The sequence below is a fragment of the Nematolebias whitei genome, chromosome 11 (assembly GCF_014905685.2).
Source record: "Nematolebias whitei isolate Nwh7 chromosome 11, NemWhi1, whole genome shotgun sequence".
Taxonomy (NCBI): Eukaryota; Metazoa; Chordata; class Actinopteri; order Cyprinodontiformes; family Rivulidae; genus Nematolebias; species Nematolebias whitei.
This window is the reverse complement of record NC_056508.1, coordinates 21470704-21496323: the sequence shown is the minus strand read 5'-3', so window position 1 is coordinate 21496323 and position 25620 is coordinate 21470704. Positions and strand designations below refer to the sequence as shown.

Sequence of the window (25620 nt, the reverse complement as noted above, 5' to 3'; positions counted from 1 at the left end):
TTTACTAGCCAATATGAAATGATAATAATCACCCCTTCTTAGTAATGGCCTAGCATAAAGCAGTATGATCATCATCCATGGTATTTATAATCCATCCATCCATTATCTTTTACCTGCTTCTTCCATGGGTGGCTCCGATGCCCATGTCCAGCAATCACTGTGTAAGGGGTGGGGTACACCCTGGACAGGTAGCAAGTCCATCACAGGGCCACATAGAGACCAATGGACAAATAACCATTCACCCTCTCACTCTCACCTAGGGACAATTTAGAGTTACCAATCAGTCTAACATGCATGTTTTTGGTCTGTGGGAGAAAACCGGAGTACCCGGAGAAAACCCATGCATGCACGGAGAGAACCTGCAAACTCCACCCAGAAAGGCCCCTGGACCGGGATTTGAACCAGGGACCTGCTCACTAAGAGGCAGCAGCTCTACCAGTTGCGCCACCGTGCTGCCTGGTATTTAGTAGTAGCTTAAAATACCTCATAAAACTCCAGTAGGTCTACTGTAACCAGAGCTTGATTTGTAAATCTATCGATGCCAGAACTCAAATAGCAGGTGGGCTGGGTGCGATGGGGAGGGGTCCCTCCCCCAGAAAATTTTGAATAAAGTAGATGTTATTTTCTGCATTTTGGTGTATTTTAATGGGTTGTTAAACATCTGCGTATACCTACATTTGTAAACACTCACACCCTCCTCCTTACTGGACAATTCCGAGCCGATTCTTCTTCGCTGAATTCACTGTCCGACTCCGCATGTGAAACCTCCAGGCACTCACCCCCACCACTCTTGTAAGGGCAGAGATTTTTTTAAAGGGTAAATGCAGAAATGTTTCACTTGATGATCGTATGTGATATTAAGAAGTCGTGTTATGTCGTCTGTTGTGTTTAAAGTTAGTGTTTATGTAATTATTTTCCGTTTACATATCCAGTATAAGTTTTATTTATTCAAGGCAGTAAAATTTGTTCATAACTTTATTATTAATAAGCCTGAGAGCTGCCAAATCCAAGCACACAGTTACAGGAATGCACCCTGTCGAAATAAGAGAGTTCTCTGATCCTGTCCCGTCAGGATCCAGCTCAAATTAAACACTGACTGAAACATGTAGCATTAACACAGTATGAACAACATTCAGAAACTGTTTCTATAAGAACATTATCAAATATTTTACGTGAACGGCAAGATTGCTCCTCCCATGAGCAAATGTAACCCAGGGTGAGCTAACCTCAGACAAACTAACAAACAACATAATTGTAATGATGGAGTGAAGGTCAAAGTGTTACCTGACACATTTAGAGGCATTTCTGTCTTATCAGCCAACATTTAGGTAAAGAAGACAGGAAAAAATAATAATTCTAAGCTACTAATAACTTAAAATTGTTACTGCAGTGGATGTTTTCATGCTGCAGAGCGACACAGGGCAAGAAATCACAGTGAAATTCAATATGTAAGAGAATAATTTTTACATTACATAACCTAATAAACACTTTTTACAAAATAATCTTAGTTTTAACAAAGACTAAACTTATGCAACCAGAAGTTACAACATATATCTACATATAAAACACACAAAGCAAATCACAACTAGCTTTAAACATTTATAATTAATTCAACAATTAACCTCAGACAAACAGCAGACTGGCCCACTTTAGATCACGACCTATTATTATTAAAATAGATTTTGACAGAAAATGGAGGATGTACCTGCAGTTACATTTGTACAGATGAACATGTGGTAGCTACTTCTTGTTTATAACTGTTGTAATTAGCTGCTTATGGGTCGGCCGCCAGCTTTTTACACTTTTCCAAACTTTGTTTAGTTTTTGAAATGGAATAAACTGTATTCCACCCTCTAACCGCCCAGAGTAACACGTGTTTGTATTACATTTTGCCCACTGACAACGTTTAAACATTTTTTTCTGATGATTTTTCACAAAATCCCTCTGACCATGGGCTGCATATCTGCAAGTAAAGAGCATTTACCTTCAGGACAAACGGAGGTCAGTTGCTGACACGCCTACTGGATTAATTGACAGGTGGGGTTGAGAATCCGACTCGTGCAAAAAAAAGAAAAGAAAAAAAAAAACGAGAGCTGCCGCCGGCCCTGGGTGGGGGCAGGATGGCCCTGGTGTTTATATGTTCATAAAAAAAGTTAAAAAACAAACAAACAAACAAAAAAGAAACAGGTAGTGCTGAACCTGCGGCCCACGCATCAGACCAGCCACCGAGAAATGCCCCGGTCCCCCCGATTAGCCACTCTGGGCTGGGTATTCATACATAATTGGGGTATTATCTTAAGGATTCATAATTTATCAACAACCAAATTTCATTTAGTCTGCATTGTATAAAATGGTCTCATTTACATGTTTGACCACCTGCATCATGAAGGACCCCACTCACCCAGCACATATACTTTTTCCCCTTCTCCCCTCAGGAAGGAGGTTAAGGAGCATTTAGAACCATTAGACTGAGGAACAGCTTCTACCCTGAGGCTGTTAGACTCATGAATCTCTAACCAGAATCATCACTGTGAAAAATCACATCATGTTGCTGTTGATCTGTTTCATGTTGCTGCTGATCTGTTTCATGTTGCTGCTGATCTGTTTCATGTCACTGCTAATCTGTTTCATGTTGCTGCTGATCTGTTTCATGTTGCTGTGTTCATGCGTGCTCATCTGCTCACACAGACTCATGTTCGTGCTGCTGTTCAGCGTATTGTTGTTATGCTATTAGTGCTTATTTTTGTTGATGTTTTTCTTAGTTCATATCTTAGATCTTATTACGGTTTTTCTTTTACATTTTATTGTGGGATGTAACTGGGACCCTGTGTACATAATTTTGTTCCACCACTTTTACCACATGTGGTGTGTATGACAAATAAATCTCTGACTCTAATTTATATACACATTTATTTTCTCTATTTAATTTATTTTTGCTTTGAGCAGTGGATAAAAGTGTACAAAATATAGACTACTGTAATTCTTAAGAAAGCATAAAAAGAAAACATTTGTTAAAGTCATTTAAAGTGTTTTTAGGAAGTACTTATCCATATAAGATATTTAATCTAAAGCCATGCTGAGAATCTATACTGTTGTTGAGTTGTACTGGACTGTGTGGTCAGTGGGGGACAGTGCGCCTGAGAGTCTGGGACCCAACATATTTATCGTGGTGGCCAATACCTCTCCTGAACCCCACTTGGTGGTATCCAGGTGAAGCTTCCAAGAGCTGTAAAAAGCAGTGAGATGTAATATTAATGCATGTAATCGTTAAAAAGAAATCTGGAAATAAATTTGCCATAATAGAAAAGCTGAGTAGCAAAAATATAAAAACACAAGAGGGGAAAGAAAAAATATGTCATCAAGCAAGGAGTGTATATAGGAGCAGGATCTGAAAAATGAAATACCATCCATCCATTATCTTTACCCACTTCTTCCTTTTCGGGTCGCGGGGGTCACTGGTGTCCATATCCAGCAGTCACTGTGTGAGAGGAAGGGGACACCCTGGACAGGTCTCCAGTCCATCACAGGGACACATAGAGACAAACGAGACACAACCATTCACTCTCTCACTCACACCAAGGAACAATTTACCAATCAGTCTAACATGCATGTTTTTGGTCTGTGGGAGGAAACCGGAGTACCCGGAGAAAACCCATACATGCACGGAGAGAACATGCAAACTTCCACCCAGAAAGGCCTCTGGCTGGGATTCAATCCGGTGACCTTCTCGCTGAGAGGCAGCAGCTCTACCAACTGCGGCACCGTGCTGCTAAGAATGAAATAAAAAAAAAATCTTATGATCAAATTAAGAATCCATTTAAACAAATTTACTTCTAAAATAAAATAAAAAAACAACAACCGAGTTTCAACGTCATGGTAAAAACAGCAACAACAACAATGCAGCATGTGGAAATGCATTTCTTTTGGCACTTCATAAATGTACAGTTAGTGTTTACCCTGTATGGCCGCAGCTGTGGTTAGCACTGATGTCTCACAGCAAGAAGGATATTGGGTATTTCTGTGTGGAGTTTGCATGTTCTCCTCATGTTTGTGTGGGTTTTCTACAGGTACACAAGTTTTCTCCTACAGCCTAAAAACATGCACATTAAGGCTGTCTTCAGGCCCAGGCCTCCCTTAGATTTGAATGGTTAAATAAATTAAAATTTAATTTAATTAAAACATAAAGATACATGCACATGGCGACTTCAACATGTCATAATAAAATCACAAAAATATGCTTGTTTTACACCGTCAATGACTTTTGGACACTTTTCCATTGAATCCTGCTTGGACTTACAGCTTTTGTGCCCAACTAACACAAGTGAGCTCAATCAGTGATGCAGTTTGTACTTCACAGTCTGAAAATGTGCATTAAATCACACCTCTGTGCTGAAGATCTGTGTGGAAGTCCATAATGTCAGGGAATTCACAAAGTCTTGCTTTCAATGTGTCATTAATGTCAACCTGCACATGGAAAGTGTGATCACAAAGGTAAAAGCCAAATGATGCATGCTCAATAATCCAGGTAGATAAATCCAACAAGGTCCTCTGACGGGTTCTTCTTTGTTTTATCTTAATCCCAAATACTTCTTCTGGATAAAACACGAAACATTTCAACAAAGAAGAATCTGTCCAGATTTGACCTGATTTAATATTGTTGGATAAAAGCTAAACATTACTCCAAATCCATCCATCCATTATCTTTACCGCTTCTTCCTTTTCGGATCATGGGGGGTCACTGGTGCCCATATCCAGCAGTCGCTGTATGAAAGGTGAGTGACACCCTGGACAGGTCTCCAGTCCATCCCAGGGACACATCGAGGCAAACAACCATTCACTCTATCACTCACACTTGTAGAGTTACCAATCAGCCTAACATGCATGTTTTTGGTCTGTGGGAGGAAACCGGAGTACCCGAAGAAAACCCACGCATGCACGGAGAGAACATGCAAACTCCACCCAGAAAGGCCCCCTGGCCAGGATTCGATCCCGCGACCTTCTCGCTGAGAGACAACCGTTCTACCAACTGATCCACTGTGTCACCCTGCCATTACTCCAAATGTATTAGTTAATAAAACTTTAAGATGCTCATTGCAAACTATGACATGAAGTAGATAAACTAGATTATCTTGAATTGTATAAAAGGATGCAATTTGGAAGAATTTGTTCCAGTAGTTTTCCAGATGTATTGATAATATGCAACTCCTAATCTATTTTCAGTCACTTCACATATTTCTGTGGGTAAACATTTACATGTGGTAGTTTGCAGAACACACAAACTTTGATTATACAGTATGTATTTGTATTTATTTTAGGACACATTGGCCAACTATAGAAAATAAGTGTGTTTTTGTTACTACTGGTCTTCATGACGTTGCAATACCTCTAAGGACCAAAAATAAATAAAAGATGTGCACACAACTTCTCCATGCTCATCTGCTCATTACATTTTAGTTTTATTACCATGAACAAGCACCGAGTGCACGACTACTTTCCAAGCTGCAGCAAAGAGATTTTGTCACCGACCCTTGTTTTTATTTTTGATGAATAAAAAACCACAGCTAAACACAAAGAGGCCCATCTGGATACTTTTTTCTGCCCCGAATTCAAGAACTGAGGTAATTTGTTTAAACATATATGTACAGTAAATAAAAATATGCATTCCAAAGCTGAGTGGCATTCCCCTTTAATTCTACAGCTTATGTAATACAGAAAATATGCCACAGAAATCATTGCAATTACAAGTCTTTTTGTTTTTAAAGAAACTAGGCTCACAGTGTCTAACTAATACATTGTAACATTAAACAAACCCTTTGTGTGTACGATATGTGCTTCTTCTGTAAAAGATCTCAGTACAACATATTCTGAAATGACAGTTTTTGCTTATTTTATGAGCTGGATTTCTGAGGGGACAGATATGTGGACCCATGGTGATTTATGCTCCATTGCATTTCTGTCCATTAAGCATCCACAATAAATAAAGCTAAACTTAAAACTTTTTTTTTAATGAGTACAGCTGTGTCCCATTTAGCTGGAAAGTATTGCCTCGTCCACATGGTGGCTGAAAAGCACATCAACATATTGCACCTCCAGTCGTACCTTCTGGTCAACGTTTGTCCGTTTTGTAGCCCTTTTCAACTCAGAAAGTACGGGTAAACTGTCTAAAGATCCCTGATCAGGTCTTTCTGTTCACAGGCAGATAAAGGGATCCAGCTTTGATATGATTAAAAAAAAAGGTAAAGACTTTCCACCATGTCACAGTTAAGAATGCCACACAGGTTTCAGATCATTTACAAAGCCCGTTTAAAGGAAAGATTAATAAAAATCTTTGCATTTATATCAAATAATCCTGTTTTTTTTATATAACAATGCTCTTATAATTCAGTGAAGTGTAATATTAACTTCACAGCTAATATTACAGTTTATCATGAATGAGTGCGATAAAGAAAGACAGCAGGAATGATGACCAGGACATGTAGCAAAGGATGTTTAATGGTTTCTTTGGACAATGAGGTGCACGTGTCCAGTTTGAATGTCATACAAAGAAGAGAAGTAACAATGCAGTGTTGTGTCAGCATTCCCACTTCAACATTTCTCCTTCAATAAGCTGATTGAAATGGAGCAGGGCATGTTGGAGTGCTGCACATGGACTGACCACTAGGGGGAGAACCAGCTCTTAAAAAAAAAAAAAAAAAAACAATTATGTGCATGATTGTTTATGTCCTGCTCTATTCATGGTCTGCAAACTTTCAGAAAACTGAACAAGAAATCCAATTAAACCCATGAAGAGTTGAGTTTCAAACTCAAACCAGGTGTAAAAATATGAGAAGTGGCCTGATGCAGGTAATATTGGAAAATGAAAAGCATGAGTGGTTGAATTGAAAAGATTTAATAAAACATTTTAAATTAAAATCTCAAATAAAATCAAAATAGTGATTGTGCCACCTTTGGACGAAACAAAATAACACATTAAGCACAATTATTGCCTGCCGCCAAAGGAGATTATGTTCACGTTGTCTGCTAGCAAAATATCTCATGAACCACTGGAGGGATTATTATTGAGCTCGCAGAACATATTCAATAAGTGTACTTCTATAACTGATTAACTTTAGGAGTCAACCAAATTTGAGATGGCTAACCCAAGTGACATTAGAAATCAAAAATGGCTACAATTCAGTCAATTTTACAGATATTTGATATGGTAGTAGCTGGGAGTAATTTGCAACACACTCTAGTGTGACATTGCAATATTGCATGATATTGCACATTATAATTTTAAGGTCTAAACAAAACTGCTAACACCCTTTCATTCCTCAATATTTGATATTACGTTAAAGCTTAAAAAAAGCTTACGGCCAATAAGGAATGCTTTGCCTTTAAGGCTCGTTTCTGCCGTCCTCCATAAAATATAGTCACAAAGTGTGTAAAAAATATAATTTAAAAATGCCAGTTTTTGATGAAAAAGGAAAATGGGTGGGGAATTTACGCTGCAGGCAAAAACAGCCAAAATGACAGACGACTTCAGCTGTCAGGTGAAAAATGTACATTACTGCACATTTTATATTAAACTTATTCTAAAGGTGCACTGAGCTGACCTGGAGGAGCATGGAGCACGATGCAGAGGTTCAGAGCATTTGGCCTGTTCGAGCCTACACAAATATTCAATCTATAGTGGTTTTTACTACGGAGTGATCAACCTGAGATTTTTATTTTCAGTTCAATCATGATGTTCACAGCAAAAATAAACATTCATCCTTCATGTCGGGAAAATCCTACTGCAGATATTGATTAAATAATTGAAACTTTGCATGTTATAATCAAATTATTGCTTTGCTATTTCAGTTCTTTTCCCGACGCAAATAAACTCCTACACAAATTGGTTGAATGGGAATGCCTTATTAAGTGAATGTCTTGGTCCTCTGCATCACGAGGATGCAGTGAAAATCTGAATGATTAAGAACAAAAATTAAAAATGGTGGGCAAACGTGATCCGATATGAACTGAAAGAGCAGCGATCAAGCCAACATGAGCTGTAAATGCAGACGCCTCGTACATTCCACTGTAGCTCACTCGCTAGGAAGTCATTGCTTTTAATTCTTCACTTCTCAAAAATACATAAATAAAAAAAAATCTACTTAAGACTTTAACAGTGGGGATCCACAGAGTCTGTGAGGCGAATGTTTGTGATGTAGCGAGAGAGAAAAATAGATGGAGTGAATATTTGCATCAAGTGCTAATAAATGACTAAATATGTTCGATTTATAAAAAACTACCTTGGTGCTGAACACTGACCTCTTTCTAACAATAAATCTGGTATACAACATTTACAAAATTAACATCATAATAGTGTGATATTCTTAATATATGCTACTGCCTTCCTCTGGTTCTCTTCATTTCAATAGTACCTTAACTCCATCTTACAGTTTACACAGTAAAGCGCTTGCGCCACACGAGCGGCAGCCGAATGCCAAGAGAGAACAGGAAGACTCTGGACAGTGAGTACACCTGTGTGTGTGTCCTGAGTGTGTGAGGATGGTAGCTCCGCTCAAACTGCACAGCCACAATTTGCCGGTAGGCTCCGCAGTGAAAGGATTCAAAGAGAGTAAACTTCTGGGATACCTAAATTCTTCAGCTCACAAGGTACATTATTTCCTAATCCAAGATACTTGCACAAGTAAAGACAGTCTTGAAATACTTTAGGAGATAATAATTATAATAATATCAACAATAACAACAATAGTATTAAACATCTGTAAAGATTTATCTGTCCCATGTCAGCTGACAAACTGGATTGTTACGGTGCTCTGTGATCTTTACGTCTCTGCTGTCAGCTGGGCTGCTAACAGATCGACCTCTGTGCATCCATCGTACATTTAATGTGTTCATCTCAGAACTGTGTTTTGTCAACAAAATATCTGGAGTGAGTCATGATTTTGCTCGACAACTGCTGCTGACTCAGTCTCAGAGGCGGGTCTGGGCTTCAGGGACATAGATTTCGATACTGTCAGCACTTTCCGTGGCGGAGTTCTGTCGTACTGACGCTGCCTTCTTTGCTGCCATCAACCGTTTTCTGGCCTCTTGTCGCTGCTTGTCCACGGCCGAGTCCACGCTCCTGTCCTTCCCCGTTGACAGCCGGGGCTTCGACTGTTTCTTTGGCACCGATGATGGAAGCTGCTTGTTTTCATCCTGAGGAAATTATGTCAAGAGGAGGAGTAAGAAACGTGAGCTTGGTGAGAAATGAAAACATGTCAGCTGGTGCTGATAGTAGCTTAAGAGCTTGTAATCGACTCTCACACTTAGGTCTCAAGTGGCAAAAATAAACAAAAAACTATTTCTAAACATAAAAATACCAGAAAATTACCAATTTTTATTAATTCAATGAACATAAAGATAGGGCGTTTCCAGCGTCACCTTCTTGTCAGTCTTCTCAGGAAGCTGCCAGTTGTTGGCTTTCAGTTGGTAGAGCTCATCAAACTTCATGCTTATGTCTTCTATTGAAAGCTGGAGAAGATCCCAGAACCCTGCAAGGTCCTGTGCTGTTGGTCTTGGGTTGGCATTCACATTCTAATCAAAGAAAAAACAAAAAACACCAAAATAATTTAGAATTTAAAAACAATTCAGTATGCTTTCAAAATAAATTAGAATGCATGGCAATCTTTTATTGAAAGTTTGACTTCAGAGATAATAATCCTGTAAACCGCAAACATCTGGGATCAGTTCACAACAAAGAAAAGATTTGTTCCAGAACCGAACCAATAAAATCCAATCTGCTTTTTGTTGGACCAAATATAATGAAGCTACTCACCAGATTCTCATTGCAGAGCCCTCTGAACTGCTCAAACTTCTGTGAGATGAGGAGCTGAGCACTGCCTACTGCACTGCGAATTGTCCCCAACACTGCAAAACATTTTAAAAAAGAAACTCATGAATGATATACTTGCTATAATCTACATCAGGACATACGCGAGGGATGCATCTGTAGCCCTTTGATGAGGATTTATTTCAAAATGTACAATTAATCATTCCCCGACAGTGAATAATTTCTCTATGCGTTCTTCCTTAACTCAATTGTGACTTTTCAGTTCAGCTATTTTATACTCAATATTTGCATGTCAATATAAATATATTATTAAAGCCTTTAAAAGCAGGAGCATTCTCTAAAAGCCTTTACTGCAAGTCATATTCTCTCTCATTTATATTTTAGACACAGTAGACAATGATCTGTCTAAAGAGCCTGAGTGGGGTTCTGGGGGATGAAAACAAAATGGATTCCACTGTGGCTCTATTACCACTAAAACAAAGCTTACTCCCAGTTTAATGCTCTGCGGTACAAGAGTCAATTGCAGTGATGGGTGTGTCAAGCTTTGTCTCATCATCCAAACCAAACAGGGATGAGACATTACTAAGTCCCCTGTCTGTAAACTTCAATTACAGGCACATCCATTCTTCCTGGCGCAGTCCTAATAAGTCATGTACCAAACTGTATTTGCCATCTCTCCCCATATTAGTTTATGTTACATCATTTTTTGGCCTTAAATAACTGAAGTGGGTCTCCATGTCACTGAGGAACAAAAATGTAGCTGCTGCAAAAGTTTATAAACAAGTACTGCAGCACACAGAGCTGCTCTGTCAGTCTGATCCCTAAACTGTTTACTACTTAAATATTTTCCCAATTAGAAGTTTGGTAAACGCCGATAACACTAATATGCATGTGTGAATGCTTACCCTCCTCTGAGAGCTTATAGTCTTTGGTTTCCTGCTCCATCTGCTGACACCAGCCCTCCATGCGGCCCGTTTCAGCTTGCAGTAGCTTCAGAAACCAGTTGCCATCTCGGAGACATGCTGGCGTGCTGGCGTGAACAGCATCACCCTGCGAGCTGCCATTTCCAGACTCTAAGCTGGGATCTGGTGGTGGTAGAGATGAGGGGTCTAAAGCTGGATCCAGTGTCTCAGCAGGCGAGTTAGATATCCTCGACGGGGCTAATGTGTGTTTAAGGAGTTGCTGTTCCATGGCTTTGTCCTGTCCGTTGGTTGCGGTGGTATTCACAGTCTGACTGTTGGTGCAGTTGGTTGTGTTTTCTGTGGGTGCGGCATCCTGCAGCTGAGGCTCAGTTTCTGTATTTTGTCTGGAGGCCATGCTGCTGTCCCGGCTGAGACTGCAGAGACATGAATAAATATCAGCCTCTGAACAGCTTAAAGTAACAATTTGAGGTCGGCAAGTTTACTTGAAAGACAGTAAAAATGGATAATTATTCATTGCAGCAATGCACTGAAAAGGTAACGCACAGAAGAGGAGACAGTGAAAATAAGCAACAAAAACAGTTAAACTGCTGGCTTCTAAGAAGAGGACCATAAAAAGAAGCACACAGTCAAAATGTGATTAAAATGAAAATTATAGAGCACTGTACTCATTTAAATTAACAGCTTCTCACTAGTTTCAAGTAACTAATGTCTAAATAACATAATATCAATCAAAACACTGTTTTGCTGCTAGGCTTACTGGTAAATGACACAATACGATCACCGTTACAAAATCAACAAACGAGAGTATATAGTTACAGAGGGAGAGGCATAAGAGGAGCTAAAGTGTTTGGATGAAAAAACACAAAAAAAATCATTGCAAATCACATTCACACACAAATCACATATTCACACACCTGGACGCTTCCCAACATAAATACATTCCTAAATATCAAATAATAAACTGTTAAAAATGAAGCAGTTGGGGTCAGAGACCTTTCACTGGAGACTTTTGAAAATATATCTTGCTTGTGTTGTGCTTTCTACTTTAATTCAAGTTCAAGTCAAGTTTATTGTCCTTCACATCACATGTGGTACATGAGGTGGAACAAAATTATGTACTCAGGATCCCAGTTACACCCAACAATAGCAAAAATATGAAGTGCAAAAAAACAGTCTATAAGGATCTAACGTATATACTTATATATGCTAAAAGATCTAAAATATACGCTAAACACTAAAACAAACCTGCTTAAAGCAACATGCCTGTCTCTGAAACAGATTTTGTTTATCCAGACAGCTGTACTTACGGCCTGCCGTTCTCAACTTGAACTCCAATTGATTGAAACTTTAGAGGTGTAGACAGGAGTAATGGCTCTTCTCTTGGAACTGGAAGAATACAATCCACCTAAAATGTTACAAACACAGCAAGGTTATTCAGCAGTTCACCCTAGAAGGTCAGATGCCAACGTAAATAAATACTGGACTGAGTGTACCTGGACTCCAATAGAAGACAACTTCCTCTTGGGTGCAGTTGGAGGCGGTTCTAGGGTGATGCTAATATTCACAATGTCATTTTGGGACTGGGTAGATGTGGAAGTGGTGGTGGTGGCAGCAGCAACAGTGGTGGTAGAAGGGAGATCACGGGGAGCTGGAATAGGGGGCCCAGAGCTTGCAGCAGGTGCAGTTGTTGCAGCAGGGGCTGTTAGTGACTGGGTCACCTTGGCCAGGCTGCTCATGCGTATGCTACAGAGACTGTCAGACGAGTTGCTGCGTCCTGACTGGCTGTTCGCCTCACTGCCTTGGTCCTGCTGGTCAAGGTAAGTGTCTTGAGCAGATTCTGTGCTGCTCTGCAACGTCACCGAGATGAGAGGCTTAGAGGTGATGCGAGGTGGGACTGGAGGAGCCTTTCTATTGCCAACTGCTTACGAGACAAAAAAATAAATAAAATAAATAAATTAGATTGAGACACAAGCTATTTGTCACTGGGGTGGAGACTTTAGAAACAAGAATAAAAAAAGGCCTACGCAAACTTAAGCCAGACAGTGCACACGGGATGCCAAACCATAAAACCATTAACAAGTTTATCTACTTAAAAACAAACATGTACTTTGGCCCTTATTGCTGCATGTATCAAGTTTTACTGACAGCTACCTCTGTGCTTCCCTGAGGTAAGTTTCTGCTGGTTGCTGTGTTCCACTGACGTCTGTTTGTCTCTGGGGATCTTCTCTTACATGCCACACCTTTACAGGCCTTTTACTCTGGAGAGACTCTTCTGCCATCACTGCTAACAGTCCTCTTTCATGTGACCATAGAAGTGCAGTCATGCATGTTAAGACTCAAAATACTGTTCAACAGTTATCCTGTGATTTTGTTTTAATATGAACTGATGCATGAAATGTTTAATTATAATGTTATGGTATAAAATAAATAACAGAAAATAAGATTAAAACGTTGGCAACTAGTTTGTGTTATTTCTGTTACACAACATTAAACTAAATTAGCAAAGATTTTTTTTTTTTTTATCTTTCACTCGTGTTGCCACACGTTACTTTCTTATTTCACTTGTGTATGAAATGTACAGTACTCAGTTTTGTTTGACAAATTAGTAAAATTATACTAGTACAATCTTCTTGTGACAACAACTACACACCCAATACCATATTATTTATTTTTGTCATTCTCCACCCTAGGGATTTCTTTGCTCCTAGGTAAACTAAGTCTAATCAGACAGAATACGTTTACATGTACAGAGTATAAGTTATCAAATACCTCAATCTGAACAAAACATTCAGATAAAATGCATTTCCTAATGTCAGAATTTAAACAAAAGCCTGTTTGCAGTAAACAATAACTAATTAGGGAACATTTTGATCTTAGTTATATTACATGTAAACATTTATCTTTACCACACTATTATATCCTGCTAAAAGAATCAGGGCATCTTACAACAAAAGCTGATGTTTTACGGGTAATGTAGTAGGCTCCAGCATAATCCATGAAAAACAGGATGGACGAGAGGGAAACCAGAATAAAGTGCTGCGTTTTGACAGACATAAAATAAAAGCTCTGTGTGGGTGCAAACGTCACGGACGACGAGAGGACCAGGTTATAAAATGCTATCAAACTAACTATGCTCTGTCACATGTAAAAATAAATATTCCACAAGCAACTCCTTTCACAGAATAAATTCAGGATATTTTCTTGCAAGTAGGGGTTGAACGAGTATAATTTTTAAACTCGACATTAACATAATAAAACCCGATTAGAACTCGAGTATTTGATGACATCATAGATCTCAAGATACAAAAATAAATAAATAAATAAAACCGAAATAAAAGGTAATTATTTACAAAAAAAATGACCAACAAAACATTGGGAGCGTATATTCTGCTCCTACCATTTATCATACTGCAAATAAGTCACAGGAAAAAATAAACTATTAGTTATTATTATTAAACTGCAAACACATGCAGCACGTCAGAAACGAAACTTAAAACAGTGGATGGGCGGTGGATTGGACCCGGTGTTACACCATACTCTGTGACCTGCAACAGTGCAACACCGCCCCCTACGGTCATACAGTGGTCACATAATATGACGTCACTACGGATACTCGACGTTACATTTTTAACCTCGACAGATGCCCTAGCAATCGATGTGTAGATTACTCGAGTACTCTGTTAATGCCCTACTTGCAAGTACAAGGTCATCAGCTGCAACTGTAAACAAAACCATTGAAACAGTTGTTGGTGGAGTCCTTTTTGTCTGGTGGCTCAACCTTTGTAATTAATTCAACACATACTGAAATAATAAACCCCCATTAAACTGACCGACTCCTAGATTATTTGGTGACTTCAGCAGTTACAAGTATTTTTCCTATTTGGGGTGATGTTATCCAGTTATGTGTTTTGGAAAACAATCCTCTGCAGTCATAATTTTTGCCCATAACAAACAAAACAGAGCTAGACTAGCTAACTAAGTGAAATTATTTCCTGCACTAACCTGAGTTTACAGATGAAACAGCATCTACTGGTACAACAGCAAACAACTTGTCCTCATCTTAATCTACCCATACTTGGACTTTTTGCCTTTTAAGACAGTGGAAGGTGTTGCTTCCCATAACACATGTGACACCATCAAAATACTGCCGGCCCTCTTCAAAATGTTCAGCACAGATGTCTTAAACTGCTTGCTGATGAGCAACAGAAAGAGTTTCAAAAACAAACAGTAGCTGATTATACCAGTGTTAGACAACATATTTGTTTAAAAAATAGCTGACTAAGTATTTCCAAGCTTAGTACTTTAGCTCAATAATGAGCATTTTGTGTTTATTCTCTCTAGCAGTGGTTTCGATCTAGCAAAGTACACCAACACCCTGTAATTCTGAGGGCACCACACTTCCATCAGCCAGTGACGCAAAGAACCAGTAAAGCCCTCATTAAATCCCACCAACATATACAAACACGACTTTGGAATTCAGTCCATGAAACTCATATATCCTACAACCTACTCTAGTCTGCAGTGATAATCTGACCTCACAAAACATTGACTTCCCAAAGACAAAAGATAGCATTTATTCCAAATGAATGAAACACTTCCTGCAGTACTTATCACATAGATAATTTACATTGCCAAAGTGTGACCCTGTAAAAATCAATGCTTCTGTTGCATTCATTGTATACAAGATCCCACTGTGTCAGAGCTATAGTCAATAGTCAAATCAATGTCAAATGTCCTGCAAGTACTATGCTTATACTCAGATTCCACGAATATTTGGTGTCATTACGTTAATTTGATTTACAATTTAGTTTATTTTAGATTATTTAATTAGAGGACTGAGTTGTTTAGCTCTGACATAGGTAATCTATATCATATCAGCTCTGAATTTCTGATTTTAGGTTATTATTTTTTTGTTTCTTCCATAAATTCCCTTTTTAATTATTTAAAATCTAGTTTTTTATATGAACTCAATGAACTGGACTGAGCTCATCAGTGAACTGGATGTGGCCCTGGGTCATCAACTGAACAGTCCTGCACTACAATTATATTAGCATATTTAATACCTTTCTACATTGTAAATATATAGCAACATTTATCTACCGTTTTTTCTTTATACTTTTTTCTAAAGTTCAGTTACTGAGAATAAATGTCTACTAGTTTAACAGAATAGTATGACTAAGATCTTATTACAAAGCTCATACGATATATCATGTGTACCAGAGCTGTCAATTAATACTCATTTTGAGAAGTTAAAACGGTCTTCTCTTCCTTTGGCAACAATTAAGATCAATTCCATTATTAACACCGCTATTATCAAATCGCTAAACTGTGGAACATATGGACTCTATGCAGTCTGACCCTCAGCAGGTATAGCTGAGAGATATCAGATGACTACTAATGTATCCTCCACACCTCTAACATCTCAGAGCACATAATTTAAGTGCTATCAGTGAAATTGGTTCCATTTTTCCTTCCTTAGATTAAAAAATGTTACCAATTGAATTTTTGTGTATGTGAATGTATGTATTCAGTGCTCTCTGCCCTGAGATAACTTCTGTTGGAACTTGGTGCTAAATTTTTTTTTACTGAATTAGAAATTGAACTGAATTGTTACTGAAACCGTTTGTATTTGCTGAATTCCAGTACCTAATGTAACCCATTCTGATATTATGATTAGGGGTTTCAGTTTCTATGTCTTCTAAAGCTTCTGTAAAATCATTTTGAGCTATATTCCAGTGTGTTAATTACTGTTGGTGCCAAGTGTGGTTCTCCACTCAATCACTACAATAAACATACAATACCATAAAAACAAACCCCTCACTGGTTTTTATAAACACTGCAGATTGATGTTGAAGCCATTTTGTAAAATCTAGATAGCCTAGTATGATTTTTAAAAATACAAAGAGGTAGTGCACGTTTTTCATCTCCTGTGATTCTTTGTCTAACTTGATGACCGAGTCAGCATTGAAAGTTTAAAGACTAAGCAGCAAATGAGAAAATGTGACAAGTGTTTTCAGCATAAATATTGTACAATGGATTATTTTAAAAGTTTTTTTTGTTTTTTGTGCTATGAAATTGCCTTTTTTTAAATACTTGTAACATTTCTAAAAATGTCTGTTATTACACAAGTACACAATCAAGTCAATCAAGTAATTTGTAAATGACAAATTAGTTTACTTGGTCACCATCCATCCATTATCTTTAACCGCTTCTTCCTTTTCAGGATGTGGGGATTACTGTAGGTAGAGCTGTTGCCTCTCAGCAAGAAGGTCGCAGGATAAAATCCCAGCCGGGGGGTCTTTCTGGGTGGAGTTTGCACGTTCTCTCCGTGCATGTGTGGGTTTTCTCCAGGTACTGCGGTTTCCTCCCACAGACCAAAAACATACGTGTTAGGCTGATTGATAACTGAATTGTCCCTTGGTGTGAGTAAGTGTGTGAATGGTTGTTTGTCTTGTTTATCTCTATGTGTCCCTGTGATGGACTTGTGACCTGTCCAGTGTGTCCCCTGCTTCTCACACAGTGATGGCTGGACATACATGGGCCCCAGTGACCCCTGCAACCTGAAAAGGAAGAAGTGGGTGGATGGATGGAAAAGACATCTCAAGGATAAAATAAATATATTTGAGGACATTTAAAAAACAGCTCATAAAAAAGTAGATATTTTTTAGCACAGGAAATGGATTGGCTTTTCTTGTACACGCTGACTAATAAAATGATGCTCTTCAATGAGCTGCATGTCTGTCGCTGGACTTACTGTGAAACTACAGCTGCTCTGCCTATTCAGTCCAGAGATTACCTCATCAATGAGTGAGACAGGAGAGGGTGTAACACTGTGGAGGATGATTCACATGGTAATGCAAACGCAAACCATGCTGTGTGTGATGTAGCAATGGACAAACACACCTTGTAACAATAAACCAATTTTAATTTGATGAAATCCCAACAGCTTGTTTTAACAACTGGTAACTCTACCTTGCCACAATTAATTTATCACCAGAGTCATTGAATATTCAAGAAGTGGTGTTAATGTTAATGTGAGTGCACATTTTAACCAACACATCCAGTTACCGCTGAGAGAACGTGAGCTCATAAAGCACCAAACAGTACAGTAAACTAACAAACTACCAGATGAGTTCCAACACTGTGTAGATAATGAATAAAAATGGAAGATTTTACTGTGAAGTTAAACTAGTCACTGAAACAATGACAACAAATTTAAAGTAATTTATTTTTATGTCAGCATTTACTTACACCATTTGACATAAATCTGGGACTGAACTGGTGTCGGTTTAATGCTAGCTACCTTGTCAGAATCTCGTACTACGCTGTAACACTTAATCGGGAAGAAAAACAGCATGCAATACAATTTTGTTTGGACTTTGTATGTAGCACAAAAGATCCAGTTAAATGCTAGCCCATATCTACTATAAAAGCAACCTGGGCTTGTTTTATTATCTTTCTTATTTAAAATATTTTCTCTTGGAATAAAACTTTCTTATGTCTTTCACATAATATGTGGATAACAGATGGTGTTGCCTGCTTGGGTGGTTTCCATTGTTGTAAATAGAACCAAAGTCACAAGTCAAACTGCTCCTTGGAATAAAGCATTTGGTGACTATAAAACTTTCTGCATTCTGTATAATAAAGTAGATTCTATCTAAGGAGATGAACTTTGGAACCAGCCCTGATTTGTTCATGGTTAAATATGATGCAAATCATCATCTGGTGGGTGTCCCGTGTAATAATGGGCTGTCATTAAATGAGCACTGTAATTAAAACTGGGTCCCTGAGCGTCGGTGCCCAGGGGCCCCTGAATGGTATTCCTCCTCCTGCCTAGTTTAGGGTGATTCATAGCTTCCTTCTTGATGCCTTTCTGGAAACTCATCACCGCCACATGTTACGGCTACGATGAGAAGAGAAAACATTAATTTACTTCATCTAAACGCTGAAAATCAACCCGAAAGACAAACACTAGCAGTCATTAAACTCTGTTCACTTCGTCAACTCGACACACCGGCTTTAGTTTATTACCACGATTCGTTGTGTTTCTGTACGTTAGTGCTTAAATATTGAATTATTTGTCGTTCTCGTTTAACAAACTACGTTAAATACTTCCACGTAGTTATCGTAACTCTTTTCTTAGCGAAGCTGTCCCAGCATCGTGTCCACATCAGCTCCCATTAGCAGCAGCTACATCACCACCACACGGGGCATTTAACCGAGTCTGGCCCGAGGCATTACGGTAACTGATATCAGCGAAACAACAAAGAGACGGCTTTTTGCCTCTTTCCCACGACTCTAACAGCAGCAGCCACAATACAGCCTCCCAGCTGCCTTGGCTGGTCCGTCATTTCTTAAGTCTAACCTCCTTTTCTTCATCCACATTAGCTTGCTAGTTAACCCACCACACCATTAGCTCACGTTAGCTTGCGGTTGCTCGTCCACCGAGTACCGGTAACAGTTGGAACATTAACGGTCAGTCGTAAAAAGGCGAAAGGGAAAAGTCTTACTGTGCTATGGTTGACTCGGAAATCTTTAATTTTTCTGTTCATTCATCAGAGGCAGCCGAGCCGCAGACTGTGTCTCGCTGCTGGATACAAAACGACGCTGTGAAGAAAAGATTTGAGGTGCACGCCCTTAACAACGAGGATTGGAGTCTACGTTTTCTCCGTAACCAACGTACGCAAAGCGATTGGATAATTCCGGAGCGCGAGGTAATCGGGAATGGATGTGATTGGCTGAAGCGTGGAGGTGACGTAGTTCGTGAGCCTGTCGAGGGTAGGTGCGTTTTCATTTCGGCGGTGACACCGCGGGAACTGACTCAAGTCTAGACACAATAAAAACAACCACAAATCCTGTCTATTGTGATCTATTGTTACAGAAGAAAGGAGCTGTACTCGATCTGAGCCAGTTCCCTTCAATGCTTTTATTCAATTGATTCATATTTAAACTCAATTATAACCAAGGCCTTCTACCAAAAAAAAATAAAAAATCTGCGACCAAATACAAAATGAGTAAAACACAATGGGTTTTGCATATCAATCAAATTAGGTCAGACTATTGGAAAACAGCAGCCTGTTGTGCCAGTTACAAACCTTAAAAATAATCTGAAAATGGACATAATTTAAAAACAATTACATCATGTTAGCTTTTTTGAGGCAAAGCCATGTTTTCTATTCTAAACACAATCACTATTCTGGTTCTATGTCAAATTAACATTTTTGTTTGTTTATGCAACATCCGAAGCAACTTCTGAATACAAGTTCTCTTTAGTCAGACTCCAATGTACCTTTTTAAATTCAACAGTCTGCTCACAAATTAAATTTTTCTTAATCTCAATGAATTTTGTTTACTGTATTTGAAAAATGATGATTGTTAAGGTCAGTTGTTGAAAGCTTTTGATCAATTAGTTGGGCTCAAAGTGATGTACAGCCTGATCAAAAATCACTTGAAACTCAATGTTTCTAGTCCGTGCTTTTGCAGAAATAAAATAAAAATAAATTTGATATCATCAGAATATATCAGAAAATATCATCAGAAAATGTTTATGACATGTATATTGTAACTAAATACAAAAACATTGGGAAAAAAATACTTTTTAGATGATTCTTAGCTACTGTAATTTACATCATTCACATTTTATTTGCCAGGACTGCAATAGAGTCTGTGAGTGTTGCAGTTAATTGTAAGTTTTATGAGTCAATCGGTAGGTATTTATTATTTGAATTTATTTTAGTTGTACTAAATAATGCATCAATAATGCCTAAAATAAAATTATACTCCTACAGTATGATGTAATATAAATAACATCCATCCATCATCTTTACCCGCTTATTCCTTTTCGGGTCACAGGGGTCACTGGTGTCCATCCATCCATCCATTTTCTTTACCCGCTTATTCCATTTTGGGTCACGGGGGTCGCTGGTGCCCATGTCCAGCAATCACTGTGCGAGGGGCGGGGGACACCCTGGACGGTTCGCAAGTCCATCACAGGGCCACATAGAGACAAACAAACATTCACTCTCTCACTCACACCTAGGGACAATTTGGAGTTACCAATCAGCCTAACACGCATGTTTTTGGTCTGTGGGAGGAAACTCGAGTACCCGGATGAAACCCACGCATACACGGAGAGAACATGCAAACTCCACCCAGAAAGGCCCCTGGACCGGGGTTTGAACCAAGGACCTGCTCGCTGAGAGGCAGCAGCTCTACCAGTTGCGCCACCGTGCTGCATGGTTAGACTATTTTATGATAAAATATTTAAGTCCCCAGATAATATTTTGTGTGTGTTTTTTTTTTGTTTGTTTGTTTTTTTTGCATAATCCAAACTTTACTGCTAAGGGAAAAGCTGCAAGGAGTAACGCATCATGTAGTTTCTTGCACCATTATCAACCAGGATCTGAACCTTTGTGTCCATGCGTCCACTGTTAGATCACATCTCTCCCCATATTTTTATATATTATAAACAGTGGACACCACACAGCATGAACAGTTATCGCCTCTGGATCTTCTCTGTTGACGCAGCCATTGTTGGATGCTGTACTGGACTGGTCCACCTACTCAAATGTCAGAGGAGTTAGAAGAGCCGAAGTTGCTTTCATCTGCTGAGGTGACTGAGGAATCTCAGCGGTGTGCGGGTCATTGTTAAATAGATCTGAAAGGCTCTTGAATTTTTATTTTTCAGCCTTGTGCAGAGAAAACATAACCTTTGAGAAAGATGTCACTGGACAAGCTGGTCAGGAAGTAGGTGGGAGGATGTTGTTAGCAGCACTAAAATTCATTGACAACCATTCTCATTTCTTGTGAGTGCCCTCAGCAGCTCCTTCAGCAGATGATGGCTGAAAGATCCTTCATTCAAATGAGCAGCTATATAACACCTGCATGACTCAAACTTAAACTGGTTACTGAATTTTTTTCCACGCACATTAGCCATGTTGTACTTTTTAAAAATTGATTAATTTACACTGTGTATATGTTTATTCACATGCTTGTTAAAATATATACTGTATTCATTAGACCAATTGTCCCTGCCTTCTCTCATTATTGAGAATTAAAGCAGCAGGACCCGGTTTATAGAAGCTGCCATGTTAAAGTTTTAGAAGCAGCATCTGCTTACTTAGAATGTTGGGCTTTAAGTCCTACCTGAGAGGATCTGTGTTTTGTTTGTGTTTTCTCGTGTCATCTGTTCAGCCTTTCTTCATGTTGTCAGCCTCTGCTGCACCTGCTCCTCATTGTCCTTCCCCAGGTGTTCATCATTTTGTCCCGTTTGTGTTACTATAAGTTCTGCGACCTTGTATTCCCTTGTCGTCCATGGATTGTGCTCTCCAGCCGTCATGTTCTGTCTTCCTCTGTGTATCTGTTCTCCTGTGATCATATGAGTTTATGCTGCCACGTCAACCTTTTGGTTATTTAGATAAATACTATTCCTTATTTTATTCCTGAGTTCCCCAAGTCCTGTCTGCATTTGGGTTCAAACACAGCACAGATCATGATACTGCCTTTTCTCCTGCACACATAGTTTCACATGGACTTTCATTTAAGCATGAACAATCTTATCACAACAAAAAGATTATTGTATTGTGCACATTTTTTATTTTACAAAGAACAACAATCCATTTGTTTACAATAAGGGGCATTGCTTAAAACATGTCTAGGAACCAGCCGACAGGGAAAATTCATCCTATTCAAACTTTAAGTTCTGGGTTCCAGTTTAGTTCTAGATATTTACAGTATTTGGTTTGAAGCTACAAGGAGCTTCTCTTTTCCTCTTTTCTGGAGCCCACAGAAAGCTCTACAATGCCTTATAGACAGAGCTGTGGAAGGCATCCACTTTCAGTTTTCTTACTCAGACTGTAAAAGAAATCTAGATTTCCAATGGGAACCCAGAAATCAAAGCCACTTTGGTAAAATCAAATAAAAATAGGGGTTTTCAAACCAGCTACTAAGAAGCACAAGCCAGTGTATCTCTCGTGCTGACCCCAGGCCAGTGTGAATGGTGAGGGTTGTGTCAGGATGGGCATCTGGCATTAAACTTTTTGCCAAATCAAACATCCAAGAAACACCATGCCAGATTGGTCGAGGCCCAGTTAACAACCACTGCCACTAGTGATAGTGACAAACAGAGAGCCAGTGGAAATTGTGCTACTGTTAGTCAATGACCCGAAGGAGGAAAACATGCTAGGGGACAGAGGGAGAAGAGGAAAGTCAAGAGTGTAAGACTGAGGGTTGCAAGTCAAAATGTGGGGACAATTACAGGGAAAGGTACAGAACTGGCTGACATGATGCAGAGAAGAAAGGTAGATGTTTCACGTATCCAAAAGAGCAAGTGGAAGGGCAGCAAGGCTCACAGCACTGGGACAAAGTTTAAGCAGATTTTCCATGCTGCCTCTCAGCGAGCAGGTCCTTGGTTCAAACCCCAGTCCAGGGGCCTTTTTGGGTGGAGTTTGCATGTTCTCTCCGTGCATGCGTGGGTTTTCTCCGGGTACTCCGGTTTCCTCCCACAGACCAAAAACATGCATGTTAGTCTGACTGGTAACTCTAAATTGTCCCTAGGTGTGAGTGAGAGAGTGAATGGTTGTTTGTCTCGTTTGTCTTTATGTGTCCCTGTGATGGACTTGTGACCCGTCCAGGGTGTACCCGGCCCCTCGCACAGTGATTGCTGGACATGGGCACCTGCGACCCCCGTGACCCAAAATGGAATAAGCGGGTAAATATAATGGATGGATGGATGGATATGAAAAGAAAGGGAGTAGGGGTGGCCCTGAAGGAGGAGTTTGCAGGGAATGGTGGACAGGTGAAACGGGTGTCAGATAAGGTGATGTGTCTGAAGTAGGCCTGTCACGATAACAAATTTTTCTGGGCGATTAACTGTCTCGGAAATTATTGCAATAAATGATAATATTGTTTGAAATTTGACAATAATTAGTAATTATTGTAAAACTTAAGAAGAAATGTTTGAATTGGTTTGCATGTAGTACCCTTTTTCGACCACATGATGGCAGTATAAGACAGTTTGAGCCAAAGGATGGATAGTGAGGGAGTGAGCAGCATGTCTCTTTAAGAAAAATGGGAGGGAGGCCCCTTGACATGACATGGGCTGTCTCTCTTTGGTTCTCAGAATGGCAGAAGCTCAGTGTGGTTTGAGCTTTTTAGCATAGCATTTTTTACACAAAGCTTTTAATAAAAATAAGTAATTTCTCAGTTTATTTTTGCAGAGAAAAACTACTTTTTAGACAAAGGCACAGGCTTCAACAGTGAATTTTGGAGCTTCGACAAGACATAGGTTTTTTTCCCTGAGGTCGGCCTGTCAGTAAAAGCTGCTAAATCAAAATTCTTCTCTGATATAATTACCTCAAACTCTCACAATCCACGTGTCCTCTTCTCCACCCTAAACTCTGTTCTCCACCTCACTGAACCACCACCTCTGGAAGCCTCGACTGAGCTGTGCGACAACTTCTTACATTTCTTTTTGGAAAAAATTGCGACCACCAGGGCTCTCATTTCCCCTCCAACTCATGACCCATCCATCCCACCTCAATCTGTAGCTCCTTTTGACCATTTTGAACCCATCACTCTATCTTCTCTAGAGCAGGTCATGTGCAGCTTGAAACCTTCTGGTTCCCCCTTTGATGTGGTCCCCCCTCGACTACTAAACAAGGTGTTTCCAACTCTAGGTCCGTCCATTTTTGATATAGTAAACAGTAGTTAATCCACTGGCGTGGTGCCAAAAACCTTTAAATATGCTGCTGTCCAGCCTCTCCTGAAAAAAACAAACCTTGAGCCCTCAGTCGTTTCCAACTACCGACCTGTCTCCAAACTCCCATTTGTTTCTAAAGTACTGGAGAAAATAGTTGAGTCCCAGTTGAAGTGCTTCCTGGAGGATCACGCCATCTTAGAGCTTTTCCAATCTGGCTTTAAACCTCTCCACAGCACTGAAACTGCCCTGCTGAAAGTCTTTAATGACATTTTCAAATTCACAGATACCGGTGATTCTGTGCTGCTTGTCCTGTTGGACCTCACAGCCACCTTTGACACCATCGACCATGAGATCCTCATTGCTAGGTTGGAGCAGTGGGTGGGCGTCACAGGATCAGCCCTCAATTGGTTCAGATCTTACCTCGCTGACAGATCCTTTTGTGTCTCCATCAAGGATTTTAGTTCCGCAGAGGTAAAGCTTAAATGGGGGGTTCCGCAGGGGTCCATCCTGGGTCCCCTCCTATTCTCTTTATACCTGCTGCCGCTTGGTGCTATTTTCCGGAAACACAACATGCACTTCCACTTCTATGCCGATGACTGTCAAATTTACTTCCCCCTAAGACACAATGGTACATGCTCTATTCAACCGCTGCTCAACTGCCTGGCTGACATCAGGGACTGGATCGCTTTAAATTTCTTGAGTTTCAATGAAAAGAAGTCTGAAGTCATGTTGTTCCCTCCCAAGGACACGATCACAAACCACTGCATCGACCTCTCCGCTCTAACCCTGTCAGAAAAACAAAGAGTCACTAATCTAGGCGTGATAATGGACCCTTCCCTGAAACTTAACAATCATGTAAACATGATTGTAAAATCATGCTTCTTCCAACTGAGGCGGCTGTCTAAACTGAAGCCCATATTGTCCAAACAGAACCTGGAGACAGAAATACATGCATTCATTACATCTAGGCTTGATTACTGCAATTCGCTCCTGTTTGGTATCAGTCAGACCTCCATTGCACGACTACAACTGGTCCAGAATGCAGCAGCCCGATTTTTAACCAGTACAGGCAAAAGAGAGCACATTACACCAGTTTTGGCCTCACTGCACTGGTTACCGGTTCACTTTCAAATCAAGTTCAAAATACTCTTGTTTGTCTACAAATCACTGAACAGTGT

General features: G+C 39.6%; 1 protein-coding gene across 1 annotated transcript in view; it reads right to left on the bottom strand.

Annotated features, from left to right (window-relative positions):
- Positions 1-8277: 8277 nt before the first annotated feature.
- dlgap4a (discs, large (Drosophila) homolog-associated protein 4a) overlaps positions 8278-25620 on the bottom strand; it is a 24516-nt gene continuing 7173 nt past the window's right edge. The window contains exons 7-12 of the mRNA XM_037684752.1: positions 12237-12661; positions 12051-12148; positions 10726-11156; positions 9806-9897; positions 9412-9564; positions 8278-9186 (exon numbers count right to left, since the gene is read on the bottom strand). Coding sequence (XP_037540680.1) covers positions 8962-9186; positions 9412-9564; positions 9806-9897; positions 10726-11156; positions 12051-12148; positions 12237-12661 — 1424 coding nt within the window. The 3' untranslated portion in view covers positions 8278-8961. The remainder of the gene's footprint in view (positions 9187-9411; positions 9565-9805; positions 9898-10725; positions 11157-12050; positions 12149-12236; positions 12662-25620) is intronic.